This window comes from Plectropomus leopardus, chromosome 20 (assembly GCF_026936395.1).
Source record: "Plectropomus leopardus strain MGB_pleo_1.0 chromosome 20, ASM2693639v1, whole genome shotgun sequence".
Taxonomy (NCBI): Eukaryota; Metazoa; Chordata; class Actinopteri; order Perciformes; family Serranidae; genus Plectropomus; species Plectropomus leopardus.
The window spans coordinates 8273914-8298734 of record NC_142195.1 but is presented as its reverse complement, the minus strand read 5'-3'; the positions used below and the strand labels follow the sequence as shown (position 1 = coordinate 8298734).

The following is a 24821-nucleotide window of genomic DNA, read 5'->3' as shown; positions in this document are numbered from 1 at the left end:
GAAAGGACTTTAAACCAGGAGATCTGTGTTTGTGTCCTGTGCAATACTAGAAGTCAAAGTTTGGTTATTTCAGAGTTTCCCACAGAATTACAATCTATGTGTGCTGGTAGCTGATGACAGGGAGCTGGGGAGGGTTGGGTTTGCAGATTGTCCCCTCTTGAAATTCTGATGGTTTTGCAGGAAGATGACTGCAGTGTGGGCAAAACTCTTGTAGAGTTCTTTTTAATAAATGGTCCCGCTCCAAAAATATGAAATCAATATGCGGCTGCAGATGTATTGATTGTGGCTGGCTGACACAAATAAATGAATATGTGGGAGACCCTGCCACAAAAGCCACAAAAAGGCCGCCTATGGCATCATTATAATAATGAGTGGGGCCTTTAACCCAAGCTTTGCCCAGTCTTATTGTGGCAGACTTTTTCATTCCGGCAAATATTATATCGCTGTGCAAAGAATCCATATAATATCAAATCAGGATGACACTGGGTGGGACCAGGGTAGGACAAATTATGTCACTGGTTGCAGTCATGATGCAAGTATCACTGGTTGCCGCAGCCCAAAAATCAAAAGTGTGATGGCAGCAGGAATGTTTTCAGCTACAGCTACGATTAGGACAACATAGAGATGTAGTAGAACTTCAAGGTGCAGGAGCTGCTGGCCGTCTGTGATGACTGGGACGGAGGGGGTCAATGTAGTGTTGGTGAACATAGTGAGGATGCTGAACAAGACAGAGGCCGTAAAAAGAGACATGTCACTAACAAATGAAAGGCGCTGAAACTGAAAAAGTAGTGCACTTGAAGTAATCATAACATTAAATGCCAAACCATTTAACTGTGTTTATCATTGTGATGTACTATACAATGAGGAATTCAAGTACAAAACAGCAGTTCTAAGTAGTATGTGCACACCCCTCACCTATTTCCAGCATGTGAGATAATTGGTATACATCACTCCCAGGTTGTGACCCAGGTCGTAACAGAATTGTCATGACCAGGGATTAATCTGTGCTATCTCACTTGGCTTGAGGTGACAAAAGAAGGGGTGAATGTGGGTCAGATAACCCCCCTCTCAAGCAGTTTCATTAAATAATTGAGGCCTGAACAGGTCAAATCATCCAATATTTCACACAAAAGCAAAGATTGGAGCAAAGAGTGAAAAATTATTAAAGTTTTTGTAGTAGAGACTTTTTCTTCTTTTCTCTCCTATTAATCATCTCAGATTTTTCTTGTGACTCTTTAGATGGGGCCTGACCCCTCAATTGGGAACAATTTCACAAGCTACCAATATTGTATGAAGTATTCTGAAGCAGCTCCACCGCGACCACCTCCAACAGTAAAATGCTGTATATTTATCACTCATAGGGGTAATTTTTCTGCAAAATGAGTATATTAGTAATGATACTTTAAGTACATTTTGCTAATAATACTCTGCATTTTAAATGTAGGACTGTAATGGAATATTTTCACATTGTTGTTTAGTACTTTCACTTAAGTAAACCATCTTAGTACTTATATCACTGTCTCACACTGTGCCTGAGTCTGTAGCCTGGAGGAGAAAAAGAGGGCAGATCAATGTCAAGATAAAACTACCTCATGACATACTTCCACAGGCAAACATATGGAAACACTTTGGCCAGTGTGTGTATATGTGTGAGCACATTATGCATGTGAGAGCATGCTCCTAACATACAGTGTGCACTGTCTAAATGTGTTGGGTCCATTTGGTGCATGCATATCTGAAGAACAACGAATCATACACAGCCTTCTTCTCAGCAGCAGCAGCAGCAGCAGTCCTCTACTTGAGTGTCTTTCATATCCCCCCAGTATAGCGGAGAATCTATTTCCCCATGCAGTAGCACTTCAGGCTCGGCTCTGATTGATTGTCTGTTAAACTGCTAGTGTCTGAGAGACAGTCTGCCAGGAAGCCTTACTCTGTGACTCCAGCTCCACAAAACACAGAGAGGGAACAAGCTCCTTCGCTGCACAGGATAAATCAAGCTAATTAGAAGAGATGTGTAATTTGAAAGTAAGTGCTTGGCACAAAGCTGGCCAAATCTCGCCCCCACATGCACCCTCAATACAGTACATGTCTCTATTTGGAGAGTGGGACCTGGCAGCCCGGATGGAGAGACATCTCCAACACAACAAGTCTACCCATCACACATTCTGAGACAAAGTAATCAGCTGTAAGGGCCACGAAGCGAGATTCATGAGTAAATGCGCGCTTCATGGACACCTCCGCAGATTGTCTGAAATAGCAGGAAATGAGGGAGGAGGTGGAAGTAGGGGAGGTGATGTGATCAGAACAATAATCTACAGACAATGTATTCAAGATAATGAAAACTAAAGCCGCAACAATCAGTCGCTCATTCAATGTCAGGGAAATTCATCAAAAACGATTTTTTCATGCCAAACATTTTAATGGTTTCATGTTATAAAATATAAGAATTTCACGCTTTTCCCACTCTTACATGATAGTAACTATAATATCTTTAGGATATGGACTGCAGGTCAGGCGAAACAAGACTTTTTGCTGGTGTGCTCTTATATATCGGTTTGGCCATTTTTTTTCATTTACACCAACAATCACTGGGTCATAATTGACCCTGTTTGGGTCAGTACAGAATATCCCCAAGCTACAGTTTAACCTTATAACTGGCACAAACTTGTCCAAAATGATGTGCATGCCACATTTAAAGTACACATATATTATTAAAGGTCCAGTGTGTGGGATTTAGGGGCATCTAATGGTCGAAATTGTGTATTCATGGCTGTGTTTAGTGTGTAATCACTTGAAAATACGAACCCCTGTGTTTTTTGTGATTTTAGAATGAGCCGTTTATATCTACATATAGACTGGTTCCTCTTCCACAGAGTCCGCTGTGTTGTTTTTACAGTTTGTCCAGAACAGACAAACCAAACGCTGGCTCTAAAAAGTGCCATTTGTGTTTTTCATGTCGCCCACAGTAGTGGCATATGGGAGAATTTTCTGTACTGCAACATCACTACTAGATGCCACCAAATCCCACACATTGGACTTTTAAGTGTGTAAAGTTTACTATATGTTTGACCAAATGGTTAATTGGGAAAATAATTGCCAGTATTTAATAGAAAATGAAAATATTTTTTTGCTCTAGTCTAAAGGGAAGCACCACAATCTTATTAAATGTTGTGAAACGCATAACATTTTGTGCTGTTATGCTTCATGATTATCTTGAGTAGATTATTGAATGGGCTTACCGGGCACAGGTCCAGGGGCCCAAAGTGTCAGAGGCCCCCCTGGCCTTCACTTGCAAGATGTTACTCAAATTAACACATACTGACCAGGAAGAGACTTAAAATGACTACAAAGAACTATGAAGGAACTACAATGAGACACAAAATAACTACAAAAATTGGCACAGCAACCACAAAGCAACACAAAATAGCTCGAAAATGTATGAAATTACCCAAAAGGGACACAAAAAATTACCTAAAAGAGACCCAAACCAGGGTTTAATGTTAGTTTTTCTTCACCTGCCCAGTTAGGCAGGTGTAGGCAAGTAGCTCAGAAATCTGCCGGCCCCCAGTAAAGGAAACACAAAATGACTACAGAGGGACACAAAATAAAAAAGACACAAAATGACCACTAAGAGACACAAAACCACAAAAAAGATGCATAATGACTGTGCAGAGATGCAAAACTATCACAAAGTCTGTGTCTTGCTCCTATGCAGGAGAAATGGTTAGGCCCTTTGTACATCTGTTCCCAGGGGCCCACTGTGTCATATTCCGCCCATGGTGATAATGCTCTAACACACTTGATATCAGGAGTTCTTGAGAAACAATCCCCAGCAAGTCTTGATGACAGTGAGAGCTCATGCAAAGTGGAAGGAACTGGTGTGACAACAGTAAAAGTGAAGACCTTTAAATAATAACAGCTCTTCTCTGGTCCAAACCACACTGTCCACACACTGACAAATGACTGAGGAAAGAGAGCTGCACATGGAACAGGGGCGGGTTACACTATCCAAACAGCTCAGGGGACACACAGACAGTGGCATCCTGTTGGAACTACAACACCTCTCTGACAAGTCCAGGAGGTTTGCCAAAAACCAGGTCCCATCAGCTGCACATTATATATGCTGTCTGCTACGGACACTCCCTGCCTTCATGTTTGTCGCTTCAGGATGTGTGTGCACTCACAGGTGTGCAGCTGTGCGGCATGAGGCGACAGCAGGTGATCTGAACCCCTATCACATCTAATTAAAACCTGCATATTCTCAGCAGTCTGTGGCGCGATTGGACAGCGCCGGGCCACCGGTACAGGGCTGCCCAATCAAAAGCACGTTTTAGCAATAAAATGACGATCGGCGGCGTCCTGCCACTGAGCTCTCTTTGTCAACATTGCAGTCAGGTGCAGACGAAATGTGTCCGTGCGTAACGCTTCCAGGCACGGTCCGATGAGAAATCTGAGCGCACGGCGATGAAATGAAAAATGACGAGGTGAACACAACACATTAGGATGTGATTTTTGGAAATTTTTGATGGCGATCAGAGGCGACTATGTTAGGGCTACACTCTCTTAAGATTTACATGATGTTTTTTGGCTCCTTATCTATGCGCAAACACAGCAGATCCTGGTTAAATCCCCAAATCCACAAGGTGAAAGAACACTCATTGTGCAGCCTTACATAAAGTGCCACTTCTTTGTAGGAGATTGCAGTTTCTGATGGTTAGGCTAGACGAGCCGTTTTGGTCATCCTCTTGTCCCACACTAAATCGCCCCCCTTAATAAAATAAAAGAGACAGGACCTACCTGGTAATCTCGAAGCTGCAACCCTTCCGAAGGAGCAACGCTCTCTTCCGCATGATGCCTTTGTCTCTGCCGAGGTACACATTTTTGTCCGAATTCATGGGTGCTGGGCGAGCAGGTAGACTCGTGGAAACAGCCTTTTTTTTCCAAGGACAAAAAAAAAGTCAAACAATGCGAGAGATGGACGGGGGGAAAAGAGTGAAACGAGCTTGGTGAAAAGGAAGAAGAGGGGGGAAAATCCTTTGACGCTCGGTCCACCTCAGCGGAGCAAGGAAAGTGATCTTGCAGACTTTTTTCCCCCTCAGGCGAGACAAAAGACGGTGTTGTTGGAGCTGTTAGATGTGCATGCTGTCGGGGTTGGTGGTATGTCCATGCGGGCGGGCTGAACAGGGACTGCTGCGGCTGTGAACCTGAACGGACTGTGCAGCTGGCTGAGGAGTCCTCCGTGGCTCCAGAGATCCTGAAGTGTGGAGCCCACAGCGCTCCTTCAGCTTCAGCCCGGCACTGAGTGGCTGCTCGGCAATGACTTCATGAGACTGGGAGAGAGAGAGAGAGAGAGAGAAAGAGAGAGAGAGAGAGGGGTGGGGGGATTGGTGGTGATCTACAGTACATGAGTATGAGTGTGATCATGGTGACATTAGTTTGCTACTCTATGCGTGCGTGTCTGTGATCAAGTCTACAGTATAATACATTGCTGTCCCTGTATAAATGAAGACAATATCACAAATATGTAGGATATGGATCTATGTTGGCCTTTGATTTGCTTGTAGCTGAAAAAAGAACACTTAAAAGCTTAAAATTTGGAGTCTTTTGGGTGCACTTGGCCTTTGACCATTTCATCTGGAAAATTATACTGATATAATGTGGGAAATTTGTACTAACAAGGCTGGAATTTTGGTACCCATTTGACATGTCTACTTCAGACTGTTGATGTCTCATATTATCTTCAGATAAATACATTTTTGCACAAAATTATGACTTTGGGTTATGTCCCTTATCAGTTACATTAAAAGTGCATACGAAAGGGATATTTCGGGGACAGCATGTACAGGAGGCAAGATTACAGCAAGCAAAACCCGTCTCAGTGTTCAAATGGGCACCTGACCATTGTTTTGAGTTACACTTGAAAAATGATGTCTTTTACTTTAAAAGTGACACGGAAAAGAAAGAAAGCACAATATCTCAACAAGATATCACGACTCAAAGTGTGTTTCACCAAACGTTACAGGAGACCTTGACGCAATGTTTACTCTGCTGAAATAACGCTCTGCTGCAAGTGCACCCAGCTGTGGGTGCTATAGATTAGTTGATTAGCTGGGGGTTGCATCCTGTGCTTCATTAGGGTGAGATGATGAGGGGTGATTCATAGGGCAGGCAGAGCAGGAGAGGCAGGGAAACATGGGCCAGCTCTAATCTATTCTATTCTTCTGCACACCAAACTTGCACCAGCTGTCCCCTGTTCATAATATCTCAATCAGTCTGCATGCAGAAAATTCAGCCAAATTTCATCCCTGCTTGTCTCAGTTTGTCTCATATTCCACAGAAGTTGCCCTGTCATATTTCTGAAAAAGTTAAAGGGCTGAATATCTTGATCATTGTTTGGTCGCAAACATTTTATATTTGTATTTGACACATATTATGCATACATATTGTGTATGTCTAGTGTGTCTAGTTGTCAGCACTTTTATAACTGGTATAGCCCAGAGAAGGCCAGTGACATTCAGTACCTAGAAAGCCAAAAATATTGCCTTCAGGAGTTAAAAACTGAGCTGAAAGAGAGTGAATATTGGACTAACATTCACCATGTGGACCAAAACATGACTCCAAATGAACTATAATAGACCTTTTTAACAGCAGAAACTCTGGTCTGTAGGAAAAGCACAGGTGTTACGAATGATACTAATTATTGTTCAGTTCTATTCAAGGGTCTGAGTGAGTTTAAAAATGAGCAAACAAACACAACACCAGGGCCCTGAAACTGAAGCAGCTATATGAATTAAGCCATCATTATTTCATATTTACACCTGTGCTTTTCCTACTGTGAGATGTAAACATGTCCTCTGTGAAAAAAAGCCTATGTTGCTCCATAAATGCTAAATGTGTAAATAGTTTGCTAACATGTTCTGCATAATCAACTTAAAAGGAGATAATATGTCAGTGTGTGTTTACAGCTTGTATCTGCTGCCCAAAAGTGGCCAAAAAATAAGTTATTGCTTGTTTAAATATTTCAACTTTTAGCATACTTCTTGTTTTACTTTTGTAATAAAACCACTGTGACGTCACAGACAGCCTGTCAGTCAAAGTGGCCCCACCTTTAATTATGGATAACTTTAAAGCTTTAATAAAATGAAAATAGATGAGTAATATATAAATTCACTCCTGCACAGTTGTCATGAATTCTGAAAAAAACTGTCTTTTGTTTATATATATATATATTTTAACATGGGGCTATGTGGGTAGCAACTCGCCCCTGGAGCCAGCCTCAAGTGGCCTTTTGAGGAACTACAGTTTTACGCACTTCCATGCTGGCTTTGTTTTTCAACCTCGGATGTAACTACTTGTCTGTGGAATACCCAAATGGCAAGTGAAGAAGAGTTACAAAGTCAGTTAAATGATTCAGTAATGTCAGTTACACATAATCTCAAAGTTTGACACGTGACACAATAGTCACCATGAAGCTACTGGTCATATCTGACCGAGAAAGTCTTTGTGTGCTGAATTTAAAAAGAATGTCTTGTATTCTTTATGAGTTTCAGTTTTCTTTTGGAAGAGGAAAATTGTGTTATGTTTTCTTGACAGTGTCACTGTCAAGAAAATAATAGAAAATAATACAACAGCGCAACCACTTCCACCGGCACTAAAAATATCGAAAAATATGTCGATCATCTCTGCAGTGTTTACTTTGATATGTAAATACACATGTGGTTGTTGTCCGTAGGTTGTTGGATGTTCGTTTCACCTTTTCCATCCAGTAGAGGAGAAAGTAAGCTGATTACTCCCACATATGTACACACACACACACACACACACACACACACACACACACACACACACACACACACACACACACACACACACACACAGTCTAGTATGTCAGCCTGCTGTTTAGATGAGGAATTCTCTCAACATGACTCACGCACTGCATTCAAAGAAAGACCCAGCCATGTTTGTGTGATTGGAAAGACTTCAGTTTTGTTGCTCAAACCCTCTGACTCACTGTGATTCAACAGCTTACCACATCTCCGGATGGCTAGAGACGCCTTTAAATAACTGCCCTCTCACTAACTTCAATTATCAATCTCAACGTGTAGCAGCAGCTATTATAAGTGCAGCCCGCTGAGCTGAAAGTACTTTGTGAAGCTTTTACTTTTGGCATTATGATTGTAGATTGACACATTGTTTACTGTAATTGAGACTCGTAATTGAGGCTTTTTCTTGTTTTTCCAAATTAATACAACTTTGCTCAGGTTCAAAATGTCCTCTTGATTTAATAAAGCACATTCACAGGTGGAGTCATGTGAGGTAATGAGGTTATGCAAAGTCTGTGTAGCTCTTCTCAGTATTTAGTGATCATGGAGGACCCTAAAAGCCCTTGTAAGGCTACGACCTCCAGCAGGACTTAATGAAAATAAGTCTATAGTCTATCCTAAACGAGTCTATCCTGGCCATTTGAAAATCCAGTCGCTATAGACTGTGGCTCAAAATAGGGAACAAAATTGGTTGTAGCTTCAATGCAAGGGTTCATTTACTGTGCGTTATCATCCGACAAACCGACTACAGATGGGATTGACAACATCTTTGTTTATTTTAAATTCATGAGTGTGTTGCCTTTTGTGTATTTGTTTGTTGGTTTTCATGTAACCTGCATTAACAATTTTTGGGCCACTTGGAACAGTAGAAACAAGCTGGACCCCATGACTTCCAATCATCAAGAATTTTCTTTGTTTGTGGATTCTTCAATCACTATGGAGGCATGAAAACTAAATGTTTTCTACAGGTATTCAATGTAACACAGGGTGAGTAACTGATACACAAATGTGCATTTAGGGGAGTGGAGTATTCCTTTAAGTATTTTAGTTTGAATGGAAAATGATAGTACTAAAGCTTCAATTGTTGCCATATTAATGCAGCAACATCTACTACAACAGCCTGTGCACCACCTGTTATTGTCTATGAATGAGTTTTACAATATTAGTAAATGCAGTATGAGTGAGTTTTGGAAAGGTTCAACAGATTTATGTGGTTGGCGAGAGAAAAATTTATGTAGTGGGACAGACTTATGTTTAAAAAATTACTGCTATCTTGAGTTCCATGTCGCTGTTTTGATATGTGGTGTACTGGGGCAGTTTTGAGTGACATTTCAGCTAAAGTTGTGGTGGAAGCTCAACAGTCTGGTTCTCAGTTTACATGGGAATGGTATGCAACAGCTTGACCAACACAGTAATGACCAGCTGCCATTTTTAACATGCATGTGTCATGGGGAGTGGGGCGTATGAACTGTAGCCAGCCTCCTGCTCTGATTTTGGCTCAGTTTCTGTCACCAGACTGACCAACGACCTCTGGATGTACATTTTAAGGTCATTTCATCCCTACAGAAACAGAGTGTAATTCTGTGTGCAGCCTCCATTAGTCAGGAAGTGGCAGTTTGTGGGATGAGAGATAACACACACAAGAAAGAAGGAACCATTGTGCTTTTAGTGGTGATGGTGGGAGGAGCAGATTGGGGAGGCCAATAAAATATAGGATGAGAAATTGAGTGAATGGCTTCAATGTTGGGATGCGCTGACTGTAAATTTAAAGGGAAACTGGTATTTTTCAATGTGGACCCTATTTTCTCATGTTTTTGCGTCTATGTGACTTGCAGTACGGCAAAAACTTATGAAATTGGTCCAATATTGTGAGAGAGTGGCCGTAAAATGGGCTGCAATGTTACCACTCTGGGCATGTTTGCACAATCAGTGTACACCCACTAAAAGTTCTTGTTTTTGGCACTGACAGGCTCAGACTGTTGATGTCGAGGCCACTAGCTAAAAAGCTTTAATGTGTCGGTAGTTGGATTTCTCTTTGAGATAAACTCAGGCTAGCTGTTTTTCTTTAAGCATGCAAACATAAAATGTTGTCAATCTTGTCATCTAGCTGTCCCCAAGAAAACAAACAACTTGAACTATTCCTTTAAGAGCTGGTGATATAAAATAGTTATTCACCTTTTGCTGGCTCTGACTCGAGGGCATACATTATAAAGCTATAAGAGATAAACTTACTGTGTCCTTATCAAATAATAGTTCTCAACAACACCCCAGCCTGCTGTGACAGGGTCTGTTTCTGCAGGATGCTTTGCAGTGCTGAATGATGGTCTGTACGCCCCGTCTTGTCCCAACAGTTTGGCTGAACAAAGAGCTTCTGTTGCACTGTCAGCACGCCACTAAGTAAGTTTGCGAAGTCAAAAGAAATAATTGCATATAACCAATCCCCTCTAACCCACAGCTGATGGAGATAGTGTTAGGGATCGGGAGAGAAAAGTACGACCTGGCAACATGAATATGGAGCCTGCTCTATATCACCTCACCTCCCGTCTCAGCTGCCTGTAAATGGACTGATTCATCGCTGTCTTGCTGACCTGAGCAATAAAGAAAGAGCAAGTAGGAGAGCAGGGCGACGAGATGTTGCCAAACCACAGCTGAGGTGAGTCTATCAATGACACTGGGTCCCGTGCCAGCCGACCACAGCAACCCAAATCCAAAATACATTGTGGTGACATTTAGCAAAATGATGCCAACATTGGCACATCTCTCTGGGTCGTGGGGTTTTTATGGAGGAGGGGTGTCAGTGTCAGCAGCTTGTCGTCCCCTGAGGGGGCTCAATGGGCAGCAGTGTGCAGAAGATGAGAAGCAAGTGCCAAATGCCACTGCAGAAACCGACAGGAATACAGAGAGAGAAGCTGTTATTTAGCTCTGAGTCATGCTAATATGGTTTCAGTGCTTTTTGAAACCTGAAGTGAAGGATTTGACTGTGGAATAATGCAGTGGTACCAAACTATTTTGACCTGTGACCTGTTAAATGGGCAAAAGCAAAAATCTAAGAAGAATCAGAAAAAAATAAGCACAATTTTGTGCAACAGACACATATTTTCTTTCTTGTAGATTTAATCACTGGAATATTGTAGAGAGGACAGAGATGTGAACTAGAGTCAACATGACTTGTACTTGAGTCAGACTCCACTCACAACTTTAAATTTGGCTTGACAAAATAACAAAAGGACTTGCAACTGTACTTCCACTTTAACATCAATGACTTGTGACTTTACTTGGGCTTGACCCTTTTGACTTGAAAATACTTAATACCTCAGCCTAAGCTTAAAAATTGAAATTATGCTGTTTAAAGCATGTGCCACAAATCAATTCATTTCCGGTTCCAAACCAACATTAATGCTGTTCATTTCCACAGGTAGACACTTAATTCCTCACATCGCTTTTGTTTGAACCAATCTGACAGCATCCAACCACGTTGCAGGAGAGAAACATGAAGAACTAACGCAAAATCATTTAGCACCAGGTGAAAAAACTGATACCAGAGATAATTTAGTTTAGCTAGAAAAATACCATGTGGTGGTCAACAAAAAAGAAATTGTAGTATGCAAAACACGCAGGTCAAAAATTATAGAAATGCAACAACTTTGTTCAACAAATAAGTTCAGACTTGGTCATGTGGCAACCTTTGGGGCTGAGAAATGAAGCCCATGCATTAGTGCCAAAAACTGCAGTTCATCGAATGGCCACTTGAGTCTGGCTCCAAGTCTATCTCCATAAACCCTGATGTTAAAATGACCAAGTTTACAGCAGAAATTAATGTTAATAAAGCCGGGCACAAAAAAAACAGTTTTGGTCTCTGTAGCTAATTTAAACATTCATGACAACTGTACAGGGGTGAACTTTTATATATTTACTTTTACTGGGGCCCAAATTTACGCATATTTAAAGGTGGGGCTGCTTGAGTGACAGGCTGTTAGCAAGGTGTTGCTAGTAACCAACCTCTCGTCCAAATCTGGTCACGTCTGGTTTCACAAAACCAACATGGCGAGAGCCAAAACGCCAAACTGGAAGCTGCAAAATGACCACAAACCAATTAGTGACATCATGTTAGCTACGTCCATTTTTTATACAGTCTATGGTCCCATCTCGGGGGTAGGATGTTGCGTTTTTTGAAAACTTAACTCTAAAAAACTTAACTCTAAAATATGAAAAATGTTGGGGAGAATGCTACTTAAAAAAAAGAATAAAACAAATGTTGAACTCCCCAACCCAGTTAATTTCGTACCTAAAAACGCTGAAGATTAAAAGAAATCTTATCATTCTGCAGTCCCCTGAAATATGAAGATCCTAATCTTTACTCCAATTCATTCATAGGAGGCTTAAAGCCAAATATCAACTTTTAATGTGCGCGTGTGTGTGTTTGTGTGTTCTGGTCCGTACTTAGCTGTCTGTGAACAGGTGCAAGGGTTTCGTCGGGGTTGAAGGCGTTCATTCATGTTGAGGAAAATGACTTCAAGGGCACCATTGGCGTGATGGTGCAGGACGACCTCGCTGTTTACTTGCTTTTCACTCTGCTGCCCGGCACTAAGATATGCATGTGCTCACGCACGCGAGCACACACGTGCGCGTGCGCACACACACCGCACACACACACACACACACACACACACACACACAATGTTACACACCTCTCCTGCCTGCTTAAAAAGAAATCACACAGCTAATCAGAGAGGTCACTTCACAGACTGAAATCATGATTAGAAGGAAAATTCTTTTTTTTATGAAATCTGCAGAGGAGTCATTAAGAGCTGGAGTTATGTTTTTGATCAAAGAAATCCTCTCTGTACTGAACATAAGCCACTTGGAGTTGAATAAATTCGCTCACAAAAGCCTCCAGTTCATTTTTTCTCTTTTGGCAATAACCGGTTGCAACAATTACCATGTAATAGAAATGCAAAATCAGAGCAATCATCCAGGAGGATGGATGATAAAACCTCTGAATGCTGATGTCCTGCAGTCGTTTGCTCTCAAATTGCAAACAATCATAGCCTTACCTCCGTGGAGCCGCTGACAGGCCTGCTTGAACACTTTGAAGGCATTATCAGCTGAAGGATGAAGAGAATAGAAATGAAAATGTCAGAATTTCCTTTTAAGCCATCTGCTGAGGAGAGAAAATATTTTGCGCTGGGTATATTTTCGACCTCTTGACACATGTACGAAACACACTCTGGATGTTTGCTCCCCATCGATTCTTCAGCTGCCTCAAGGGAGTGTTTAACGGCTGCAACACAAAAACAATTAGAGAAAAGACATTAATGTCAAATATAATCCTGTCATGTTTATGGATTACTTCATATTCCACAGATGAATCTAAGAGCAGTGCCTGCTTATGAATTGAAATGTTCTCGTTCATCTGCTTAATCACAGTTGTTCCATGGGTGCACATAATCGTGTCTGTATGATGTGTCATCAAATGTCAATCACCTGCTCAGCATCTTTATTCTACTATCCTTGCACCCTTTCTATTTCATTTTTTCTTTCACTGTATTTTTGTACACTCTTGTCACGACTGTTTTCTCTTACATAAAGACAAGCATTCCTTAATTATGTGTTACTTTAAACCTTTTAAAATTGGTAAGATATATTAAAAAATAACCTCCAGTACAGTTGCCATGAATTATAAAATTAGCTTTAGAGACCAAAACCATTTTTTGTACCAGGCTGTATGCATATGTATTTCTGCTGTAAAACTGGGCATTTTGATATGAGGGACTATGGGGACCAACTCCCTTTTGGAGCCAGCCTCTAGTGGCCATTCAAGGAAGTTTTTAACAATTCTACAGTGAAACTGTGACAATTGGCTTCATTTTTCAGCCTCAGAGATTACTGTTTATCTTAAAACAAATTTGTGCAAATCTATGTCTTATATGTTGAGAAATTTGACAGGATTAGTGACAAATTTGCCCTGATGGAGGTACTAAAGGACAAAAGTCTTAAAGATTCATCCTCTGAGGACCTTGAATATTCTTGTAAAATCTATGGCAATCCATTCAATAGTTGAGATTTCAGTCTGGACCAAAGTGGACTTCCTGACAGACCAACATTTGCATCTTCAGAGACACATGTTTAGCATGACTAAAAATAAAAGAGAGGGGACACCTGCCACAAGCCATACAAAGTTACTGTATAGAATTAAATCAACACCTTTCAACTAAAAATCAAACATCAAAGTGTCACCAAATTAGGACCACTGTGGGATTAAGTGGCGCAGGTGTTGGTGACGTACATTCCGGCCCTTGAATCTCTTTGAGTGTCAGTTAAAGCCTGAACCCTCATTAGAAGTCGGATGGAGGGTGGTGCACAGCAATTACAGCCGGTGGTCTGTGATCACAGATGCTGACTTAATAGCTGTGTTAGTGCATGTGATATTAGCCTACCATGTGACTATTTAGCATCTGTGTGGGTTTGTAAACTTAAATATTCTGTGTGTGCTGTGAGTGTAAAGTCTCAATGGAGCAAATTTTCACTGTAGTTGTTTTTTGGTGTTTAAAGCTCATGCGTGCACAGGTTAGTCTATAATAAAATAAAAAGTAGTAGGCAGAGTGGCACTGGTGTGTATTTGTGGAATAAAGGTAAGAAACGGAAGTCTTTGTATCTATGTAGGAGTTTATCCTAAAGAACGAGGAGTGCTGCTGACTCACTGGAGTAACCTGTCTGCAGGTCTTTTTGTGCCCTGGCTCCAGCCTCCTTCTATACCTATTACAGGGTGACTCATAGCTTATCACTATGAAGCCTCCAAAGTAGACATGCTCAAATGCACACACTAACACACACACACACACACAAACAGTTACTTTCTCCCTGTCAGGATGCCAGGAACGCTTTTTCCCACTCTGAGCTCATCAGAGTTGGGGTCGTCTAGTGTGGCAGTGTTGAACGCGCAGATGGTGCCACTCAATTGCTTCCTGCTTGGGAGTTTGATAAGAGAGAGCCCAGATCGAGATGATCACTTGGATTTGTGTCTGCCATCTTCCGGTGGCCACATCTAAAATATACCAATCAGATTAGCTGAGGTGAAAATACAATATATATGGGGACTTAAAATGTGTCTGAACTCTTTTAAGAGAAATGACACAGAGGTAGAAACAGAAAAACAACTGATTAATGCTAGAATTTTAAGTACTTTTCTTAGTGTTAACTGATCCCACACAAATCACCAAAGCCGGCATTGCATTAGTCACCAAGATTTTTTTACAGATTTTCTTGGTCCTCAGAGAATGAATCTTAATAACTTTGGTGGTGACGTTACCTCTCACGTCACCATATGGTTGACACTTGTAGTTTTAATTGAAACATGTCTTAGACAGTTGGATGAATTGTCAAAAAAGTTGACACAGACATTAATTTTCCTCTCAGAATCAGTATTGCAACTTTGGCAATCCCTAAGCTTTCCATCAAGCGCCACCATCAGGTCAAAAAAACAAATTTGTGGGGTATTTTGGGTTATGAAAGACAACTTGCAAAACTAAAACCTCTTTGTGATTATTAGAGACTGGCAAAATATGACTACCTCAGTCATTTTCACAAGCAGAAAAAATTGCGACCTATATTTACGTTGTTTTTTGGATGGTGATCTTTAGTGGCCAAAGTAATTATTTCAGGAGTGTATATATATATATATGTGTGTGTGTATATGTATGTATGTATGTAAATGTATACACACACACACACACATACACACACATATATATATAAGATAGATAGACAGATAGATAGATGCCTAAACCAAACCACGTACTTTTGATGCAACTGCAACTTCACAAAGTTATGTGTTAAATCTGCGACCATAATGGCCATATACAAGCTATTCAGCCATTCACCAGAAGGTGTGCTAATTTAGGAAACACTGCTTGTGGGTTGTATTCAGAGGTGACATACGACCTATGTGGTCATAGGTTGGAGGACTTGTTGGATTATTAACAAATCTTGACTAACACAGTAATAAACATTGTAATTATGAGTATTTTAGCATGAGGATGTTAGCATTTAGTTTAAAAGCAGCCTCACAGAAGCGCTGTGTGGCTCAAAAATGGACTAGTCATATTTTAAAAATACTAAATAATTCCCTAAGGACACCTGGGCACTGTCATTTTTAGCAAACGTCACTCAAGTAGGAGCAAAGAGTACATTTGTTGGGAACTATTTTTAGCTGTGGATTGAAAAACACAGGATGATGAGTGTGAAAATTACCTACAAAGGAATTACATGTTAGGATAAATTCATTGTTTGGTTTTGTATCTTCATGAGATTTGTTAAGAACAAAAAAAATATAGAATATCATCCGACTTGCCAGCTAAGTGAGAAGGCCTCACCAGCACATAAACAGTGTAACTGAAATGCAGGGATTTACCCTGGCTATAACCTACGCACATGCTTAATGAGGTGTTAAGTTTCTGCTGAGGAAATCCCTCAGATGGAGACATGGATGACTAACTGAATGAATAAGTGAAGCCAGGTATCATATGTCTTCCAGTTTTCCCTTTACTTACATTAACTTGTCAATATCTTTCTGGCTCACAATCCATCTCACAGTGATTTCCTACATATGCTTACGACCCTGCGCACACAATGCACAGTTATACGGGATTATCTGACATAATTACTCTCATCTGTAGAACAAGCCATTTAAGCAGCAGCGGCAGCAGCTATGCAAATCAGATTCTTTCCCTTCTTTCTAGCCTCTCTGGCTGACGCTGGCTTCCTGGGGCTGAGGGAGGATCAGAGGAACAGATGTCAGTTATTCATGAGGTCTCTGTGTCTCTCAGAGATGGGATTAAGATTGTCTGATGCATCCATGTAATAACCACATCCTTCCTCTTAAATGTCACTCTGACCGTTTGGATCAGATTGAGCAGATGGGGACACTTTGCACACACACACACACACACACACACACACGTTTATGCGTTTGTGTGTCGTGTGCCCTCACATGCATGTGCATGAGGGGGAACTACTAAAGCTGTTTCCCTGGGAACGTGAGGTGAACAGGTGCTCCAGGCAGGGATTCCCAATCACTACAGCTGTCAATCATCTGAGTGAGGCTGTAGCTGGAAGGCTTCCCCCGGCTCCTGCTTACACAGGGAGGTAATATTAACCCTTCGTAACCTGTTACCTGCACATCCTTTTTTTGTGCTGCTTTCAGATGTCCCTCACATCTGAACACAAACCTTTGAACACAAAGCAAATTGGTGCAATTTCTTTCAAAAACATGGGGGGAAAAAGGCAGTGAGCAACTTCACGAGAAATGTTCCACAAATGCAAGAAATGAGTAGATTTCATTTTTTTATGAAAAGGCTATGAAAAAAGGCGGGTGGGGTGGGGGGTGATCATAATTATATATTTAAAATTGTTAACAAAAAAACCCCCAGAATAATTATTTTTCAAGGTAATTTCCTTTTATATTTTTTTTCTACTTATTTTCAGGTAATCATCTCGGACCTCTCACTAATTTCTTGCAGATTTTTGGGTCGTTTCTTTTTTATTGTTGCTCAGTGCCTAATTCCCATGTTTTTGTAAGAAATCAAGAAAATTTGCTCAGGTTTCAAAGGGTTAACAAGAGGAGAGACTTTCATAAATGTAATATTCTCTTATTTGTGTAATATTTTCTCAGCTTCTTGCCTCTACAAAGGAAAATACTGATTGTTCTTGGAGTTCTCTGTCCCCTGTCACCCCTGTTGTCAGCCTCTCATGCCTCCCACTCGCTCTTCATAGATGGAAAAAAACTTAAATGTATGTTAATGAGGACATTAGGTGACTCAACAGGGACACTTATAATGAGGAATAAATTGAAGTCTCTGTTCTCCTCCTGTTGCCTCTATTGTATCTATTCAGCATCATCTATCCCATATTTACCCTAACTGATCTTACGTTTTAAACAAAAGTGAAGACATATAGAGAAACATAAGGGCTGACATCACCATTACTGGTGTTTTGAACAGACACACAGAGCCTGCTGCAGAAAAAGTTAATAAACAGAAGCTGCATCAACTGCATTGTACCTTGTTAGCATTCATAGTTGTCATTAATTAGCATTCATGAGAATGCAAAGATATTCCCCATCTTCCCAAACTTCTCGTGTTGTTTCACACCACAGGAGAGCGATGATAATGCACGCTAACATGAGTTTGTCGTCTTACAAATGTTTAAAATGGTGTGCTTTGAATTCTGGGTCATCGGTCTGTGGTATCTAAATGTGATACGGGATCAAGAGCAGCCTATGGACATTAGAGTGTCTCACAGAGGGAGACGAGATGAAAAGTGTCACTCATAGCTCTGCAGTCAAGGCTGCAGTTGAGGCCTTTCACTGTCTGATAATCAACTGTGTCCTCTGTGTCGACGTCCCTGTGTGATGGCTGCTCTTTATTATTCTGTGACTTATTATCATAACTGACGACACAACTTTGCCCTTGTACACAGGGATGCATGTTCACTCTGATGCTCTCAGGCAACAGAACAAAACAGAACAAAAACAGCACCCACTAACAGAGATGCCCACACCCGTGGGCGAGTTAGGAGACAATGTGTCCCTGGACACAGACATGAAAAAAGACCTCACTACATCTCCTATATCCATTTTCCACCAAAATCAACGCATCTACACAGGTTTTTAAACACAGCTAATACTGCTAAACATAGACAATAAATTCCTTTTTCCATTGCCAGTACAGTTGAGCTGTGTACACGGCTCTGCAGCAGACAAGTTCGCCTATATGTTTTTTTGGTGTGTCATGATCAACATAACAGACAGGGCAAAAAACAGGGTAGTGAACTGTAGAAAGTAACATGGATAGAGGTGTGTGAAAACTTTACAGTGGTTACTTCTTGATATTTATCTCTCACTTATTGAACTCAGTGCAGACTAATTTGGATCGATCATTAAGTGCTGCTTCAGCAAAAAGACGGATGGTAATTTGTGGTGGCACGTCATTAAACCTCGCTGGTTACGGGCTAAAATTAGCACATTCATCAGTTGTTGTATTTCCATCAATGCCAATCAGAGCCAGAGACGATAAATATCCATGATTACTGCATAATCATTTGACGCAGGTGTGAGTGCCAGTTGTTGCTTTTCCCATAACATAAAAAGCCTGGATGTAAGCCGGTGTTAGCAGGTCTTTTTGTGCAGTGGAACAGGGGCTCTACATCGGAGCAAGCCACACAGACTTTGTGATTATTTCAACCTTTTCTTTTGTAATTGTTGTTTTATGTGTCTTTTTTTTTAGGTCATTTCATGTCCTTTTTGTTGGTTGTTAATTGTCTTTTTGTGGTGGTTTTGCCCTGGTTCTTTGGGTTTTTGTGTCTGTTTTGTAATTTTGTGTCTTTTTTTTATTGTTTTGTGTCTCTCTGTGGTTGTTTTTACCTTTTTGTAGTTATTATGTATCTCCTCTATTTTGGTTGTTTTTTAGTCTCTTAGTGGCAGTTTTGCCGAATTTTGTTAATAGACTTTTGTGTTGAAGGCAAACTTATGTCTTTTTTAAATTATTTTTTATCTCTTCTTTTTTCCCCTTTTTTGTAGTTACTTTGTATCTCTTTTAGGTCGTTTTGTGTCTTTTTTGGCTGCCTTTTGTCTTTTTTTGTGGTAGTTCTGCCCTGTTTTTGTAAGGGTTTGTGTGTCTTTCGTAATTTTGTGTCTCTTTGTGATTGTTTTTCCGCTTTTTGCAGTTATTTTGAGGTAATCATTTTGGGGGGTTTATTTGTTGTAATTTCTTGTCTCTTTTTGGTGGTTTTGCCCCTTTTTATCTTTATTTTGTGTCTCTGGAGCATTTTTGTGTTTTTTTGGTCATTTTGTGTCTCTGTGTGGTTATTTCCCCTCTTTATTTTGTGTCTCTTTGCAGTTAACTTGCATCTGTTTGTAATCTTTTTGTGCCTCTTTGTGGTCATTAAGAGTCTCTTCCTGGAAGGTACGTGTTACTTTAAGTGACATTTTGCAGTCTAAGACACTTTTGGTCCCTGGGACTGTGTCTAATAGGCCTTTTCAGTCACACACCCGTTCATAAACACACCATAAAAAACCTATGAAAAACTATGAAAGTTTTTTTTTTCCCATCTGTCTGTCTCAGATGAAAGAATAAAGTGAATAGATTATGATATAAGGTTAAAATCTGTCACTGCTAAACACAGATAAAGGTTTGGTGCTTGTTTCGTTAAGAATAAAGGAAAGGCGCAATATTCTTTTCATTGCATATTTTTTTGTATGTGGTTACTCATTTATTCATTCATCCATGCCAAGTGTGCGCGTGCGCACACACACACACACACACACACACACACACGCGCACACACACACACACACACACACACACACACACACACACTTGTGTCCCTTCCTTTTTATATCTAGATAATAAAAATGAAGAGGAGGATGAGAGGATGACAGAACAATCTCTTGTGGCGCATTTTTTTTATCACACAGTGTGAGATGTGAAAGAATCCAGAGAGATAAGACATTAAGAGAAACGTAGAGAGACCAACAACAGTGTTTTCATCTATTATCCTTTGATCAGACTCAGCTCCTCCTGCTGTCAAATGAAATGCTCTCTTGTCTCTGTCTGTGAATGTATATTCAAAGGGTTAAATGATTCATTGATTTATCCTTTTTATTGTTATAACACCTTTTTTTTTAAGAGATCGGTGTCTTTTAATCTTCTGATTTCAACTCATTTTGCAACCATTATAAAATGTTAGTTTTCTATTTTTAGCAGCAGTGCTACAGGAGAAACGTGATGTGGAGGTGGTGAGCATCTGCTATGTATGCAATGACAAAGACTTTGGTGGTATTCTTCAATGATATGAAGGCTGCATGTATCTATGTATCCTGGTAACAAGTAAAAATTACACCAATACTTCCTCTAATTTGCCTGCTATTTGCCTGCTATTAGGTTTTTTTTCTCATTGGTGTTAATGTTGTATGTATTTTCCATTTGATAAATGGAATTATATCTAAAAAGTCTGCTGTTGACATTCCACCAGGATTCCAAATGGATTAGAAAGGATAGTTGTTACAGGTTGGCTCATGAAGTGTTCAGACAGTGGCTTACTCAGAGGTGACTGTTTTATTTGTGCCAGTAATTCCAGTGTCTGCCTCTGAAGCCAGCGACTTAAGAGCTCACATTAATTTGAACTGATAAACATGTCAGTGGGTTATCTTTGTTATGGTGACTTTGAATCAGCCTGAAATATCTAAACAACTGTTGGAGGGATTGACATGAAATCTAAAACAGACATTCATGGTCCCCAGAGGATGAATCTTAGCGACTTTGGTGAACCCATGACTTTTCGTCTCGCGCCACCATGAGACTCACATTTGTGGCTTTTAAAAGAAATATCTCTGCATCTTTTGGAAGGATTGCCATGGAATTTGGTTAAAACATTTATGTTACCCTCAGGATGAATTGTTATCACGTTGGTGATCCCTTGACTATTACATACACTTAATATGCGCTTGTGAGCATGTCAAATTTAGCATTTAGCTCAGTCGCCAGAGAGCTGCTATGGTGTCTTCAGACCTGGAGCGACGATGCAACAGCGAGACAAGCTAAGTTATCAACAAGTTGCTCTTGAAGCACTGTTCAACCGTTTGCTTGCTTGTGTGCTACTTGCAACAATGACCCTTGACTGAACTTCATCTAAAGTTTGTATTTAATCAAAAACTTTGCATATCTTTGCTTTTCATCAATAAGTAAGCCTCATTTCAACATCACATTTCATTGCCACAAAGCATAGCCACAATACACAGAAAGCTAGTATAGCATCAGCTATCCTTGCTAATTAGCGTAGGATCACAGGTAGAAACAAAGCATATGACTGGTTGACGCTTCAGTGTGTCATTGGAGCACTGAAACAAAGTTGAGGCCAGCTCAACTTTTATTGTAGTGCTTCATACTTGTCCGCAGCAACCAGCAACCAGTAACTGCCAGCAAAAATCTTAAGATTATTAGCACAATTACTACACTGAAATAATAACTGCAAGCACATCATTGTTACTATCAACTATATCTCTATTAAAACTGGTGTAAAACAGCTGGGGCTGAGTATCATTTAAAAAAATCACCACCACTGATATCAGCAGAAGTGATACTAATACCAATTTGATGCCTTTAATGTGAATAGAAGGGGTGTAGTATGGCCATACTTTCAAACTTTTTGTTGGCATCTTGGCATGCTGAACTACCAAGTACAACACACCATGCAACGTGTTGAAGCAGCTGCTGCAGGAGTGTGAGCTCCCCGCCAGGAACAGTCGAGAGAGCCTGACCAGCAGCACACACACAGTAACAGGGCTAACTGTTAGAAAGACGTGGCAAATGCTACCTAACGGCCACTAATGGGTTCACAACAGATTCAAGCTGTTTCTTTGTTATTGTGATGTTTTAATTACTCGGTGTCAAAGCAACAGAAAGTTTGTGGATCCAGGGGAGGATCTAGGCAGTCCAGAATCAGATCACTGGCACAAAAAAACATCTAATACAGTTCATCATTTGACAAAAGACGTTTTGATACTACTTGGTACTGGGCCATTTTCATCAAAAGAATACAATAAGGAAAGAAAGAATTACAGAACCTGCAATGATTTTACAGACAGAATTACAACTGATTTACTGAAAGCCAAAAGTTGGAAATCTCAGCCATACAGAACTTTCTGGTAGCCTGATTTTTTTTCTCCCTCTAAGAATTAAAGTATTACCACAAAAAGATTTATCGCACCTTTGGGAGATCACTGAACTCAGACAATATTTTGGTTAATATTTCCCCTGGATGCTTTTGACTTCAAGCATGAGACAATTTTAACAAGGACAAAGCACTTTTTATTCGGTAAAAGACGCTGCCACCTGAAGAACAAGATGTTCATGCCGTGTGTAACTTCAATACTATTCTTAGATATTATCAGCATTGCAAATAAAGCTTTTAAAGTGCATTCATGCAGAAATTGGGCTTTTTTTCCCTGCACTACTGACAACTTGATGAATGGTTCATTTGAAGAGTGATGGACTTTGAATGCTTTTCATGATATTTAACTACCCTCCATATTATTCTGCAACTGTATCCATGTCAACAATTCCTGATTGGATGTTATAAGATGTGCTGAGATGTGTGTATGTGAATATGTTAACTCCTGGCAGCTGCACTGTTGAGTGAAATGGCTCTGTGAGTTGATTAGAGTAAACAGATTAAGTCTTCATGTTCTGCCTTTCAGGTTACATCTGCCTCCGTCGATTACAACATAATCTGACGAAGAAACCCCAGGTGGGGACAAGCAGACAGGTGTGTTGGAAATGCATTCAAGGCACAATTGTGGAGAAAATTTAAATTTAGATGAATCGGAGACGGTGGTGGGAAAAGTGTAAAGGAGGGAAGATTTTAGAGAGAAGAGGTGTGGAAACATTAAAATATGCACTGTAGTGTATAAAGAAAGAAGGAGAAGATATGAAGCTAGGACAACAGTAATGGGAGCAGGAGGACAAACTGAGACAGAATGAGAATTTTAAAAAATAAGAAGGACCAGACGAATGACCCTCTAAGGTCAGAGACAGGCCACAGTCAAAGCACAGTCATCTATTTGAATGAGCCTGATGAGACTGCGGGACAAGCAGCTGCAGTAACAGCTTTGAGGCTCATTGCTGCTTCGAGAAACCAACTCAAGAGAATTATCTTCTGATGCTGAGTTTGATGTGGTGATAGTGAATGAATGGGGCTTTGTGTGGCTGCTGCCTGGCAGCATGACGGAGTTGCTCCAATGATACAGACAGCCCCTCCTATAAAAAGAGGAGAGGACAGATTAAAAGACATAAATCAGTCTAGGAGGAATAGATAAATCAATGCTCCTTGGCTTAAGCTTGTGTATGTGTTTGTGGCATGATGTGTGCGTGTGTGTGTGTCCTTGCATATACACACACTTTCCTTTGTGACAAGTACAAGATTTAGTGCCGCAAATGAGAGGGGATGGTTTCCCACTACGCGTCTCTCCAGAGAGTGGTGCACATGCTGCTTCAGCATCCCTCCAATCAATTTGTCACTACACCCTGAATAATCTGATTCATCTCCACGAGGGAGGAATTCATTTAAAAAAAACAGTGACCGGAGAGAGCCCTTTGGATTTGAAAAAGCATTGAATATCCTCCAAAAGTCTCTATAAGTGGAAGTTTTTGGTGGGGCAGCAGAGTATGGTCAGAAGGTGAAGGATGAACAAGTGACAGCAATTTTAAATGGTGGGGAATAGAAACGAAGATAATAATTACATTAAATTTGACCCAGTTTGGTTACTGACACAATACTGGGTTAACTTCACCCAATATCAATGCAAGTTTGCACCACTGATTTTTTTTTTGTTTGTTTGTTTGTTTGTTGCTACAGCGGGATTATTTAAACAATTCCAAGTTTTTATTATTATCATTATCATGATGTTCTTTTTAAGCAGTGTTAGAAGTTACATGCTCAAGTTTTACCTAAAAGGAATACCTTTTCTCACATGCCTCCATGAAAAACAATGAATTTACTGATTTACTGACTGAGGGGCATGAGGAGCAAAACTATACCAAAACATCTTTTCACACAACTTATGGGGTGTAATCAAGTCTCATTTATTCATTTGTATGCTCTCTATTTCTCTAGCACATCATCTGCAAAATTGGCACAAACTAACACAGCAGCAGTGGCTAACATCCAACACAGAGCCTTTTAACATTTCCAACAAACTCACAATGACACCAAAACAGCTCAAGTCTGTTGTTAATAACCATTAGATAACATTAACTGTGCTAACAATTAGCCCTGTCACTATGTGTGTGCAGCCAGGCAAACTCTCACAACTTTTCAGAGCTCACACTCCTGCAGCAGCAGCAGCTACAACCCGTACAATCTGTGATGTGGTGAAGTTAAGCACTTTGTATTTGGCAGTGCAGTTTGCCTTACCAAAATACTACCAAAATGAATACGTATGGC

General features: G+C 40.4%; 1 protein-coding gene across 6 annotated transcripts in view; it reads right to left on the bottom strand.

Moving 5' to 3' along the window:
• The window catches only part of garnl3 (GTPase activating Rap/RanGAP domain like 3), a 121544-nt gene that overhangs the window by 85238 nt on the left and 11485 nt on the right, over positions 1–24821 (bottom strand). For 5 of the 6 annotated variants that reach the window (XM_088070692.1, XM_088070690.1, XM_088070695.1 and 2 more), the window contains 4 exons: positions 13025–13104; positions 12264–12928; positions 11823–11894; positions 4798–5330 (listed from right to left, as the gene is read on the bottom strand). In XM_088070692.1, the coding sequence (XP_087926818.1) occupies positions 4798–4895 (98 nt within the window). In that variant the 5' untranslated portion in view covers positions 4896–5330; positions 11823–11894; positions 12264–12928; positions 13025–13104. The remainder of the gene's footprint in view (positions 1–4797; positions 5331–11822; positions 11895–12263; positions 12929–13024; positions 13105–24821) is intronic. The other variant, XM_088070691.1, reaches the window with a different exon arrangement.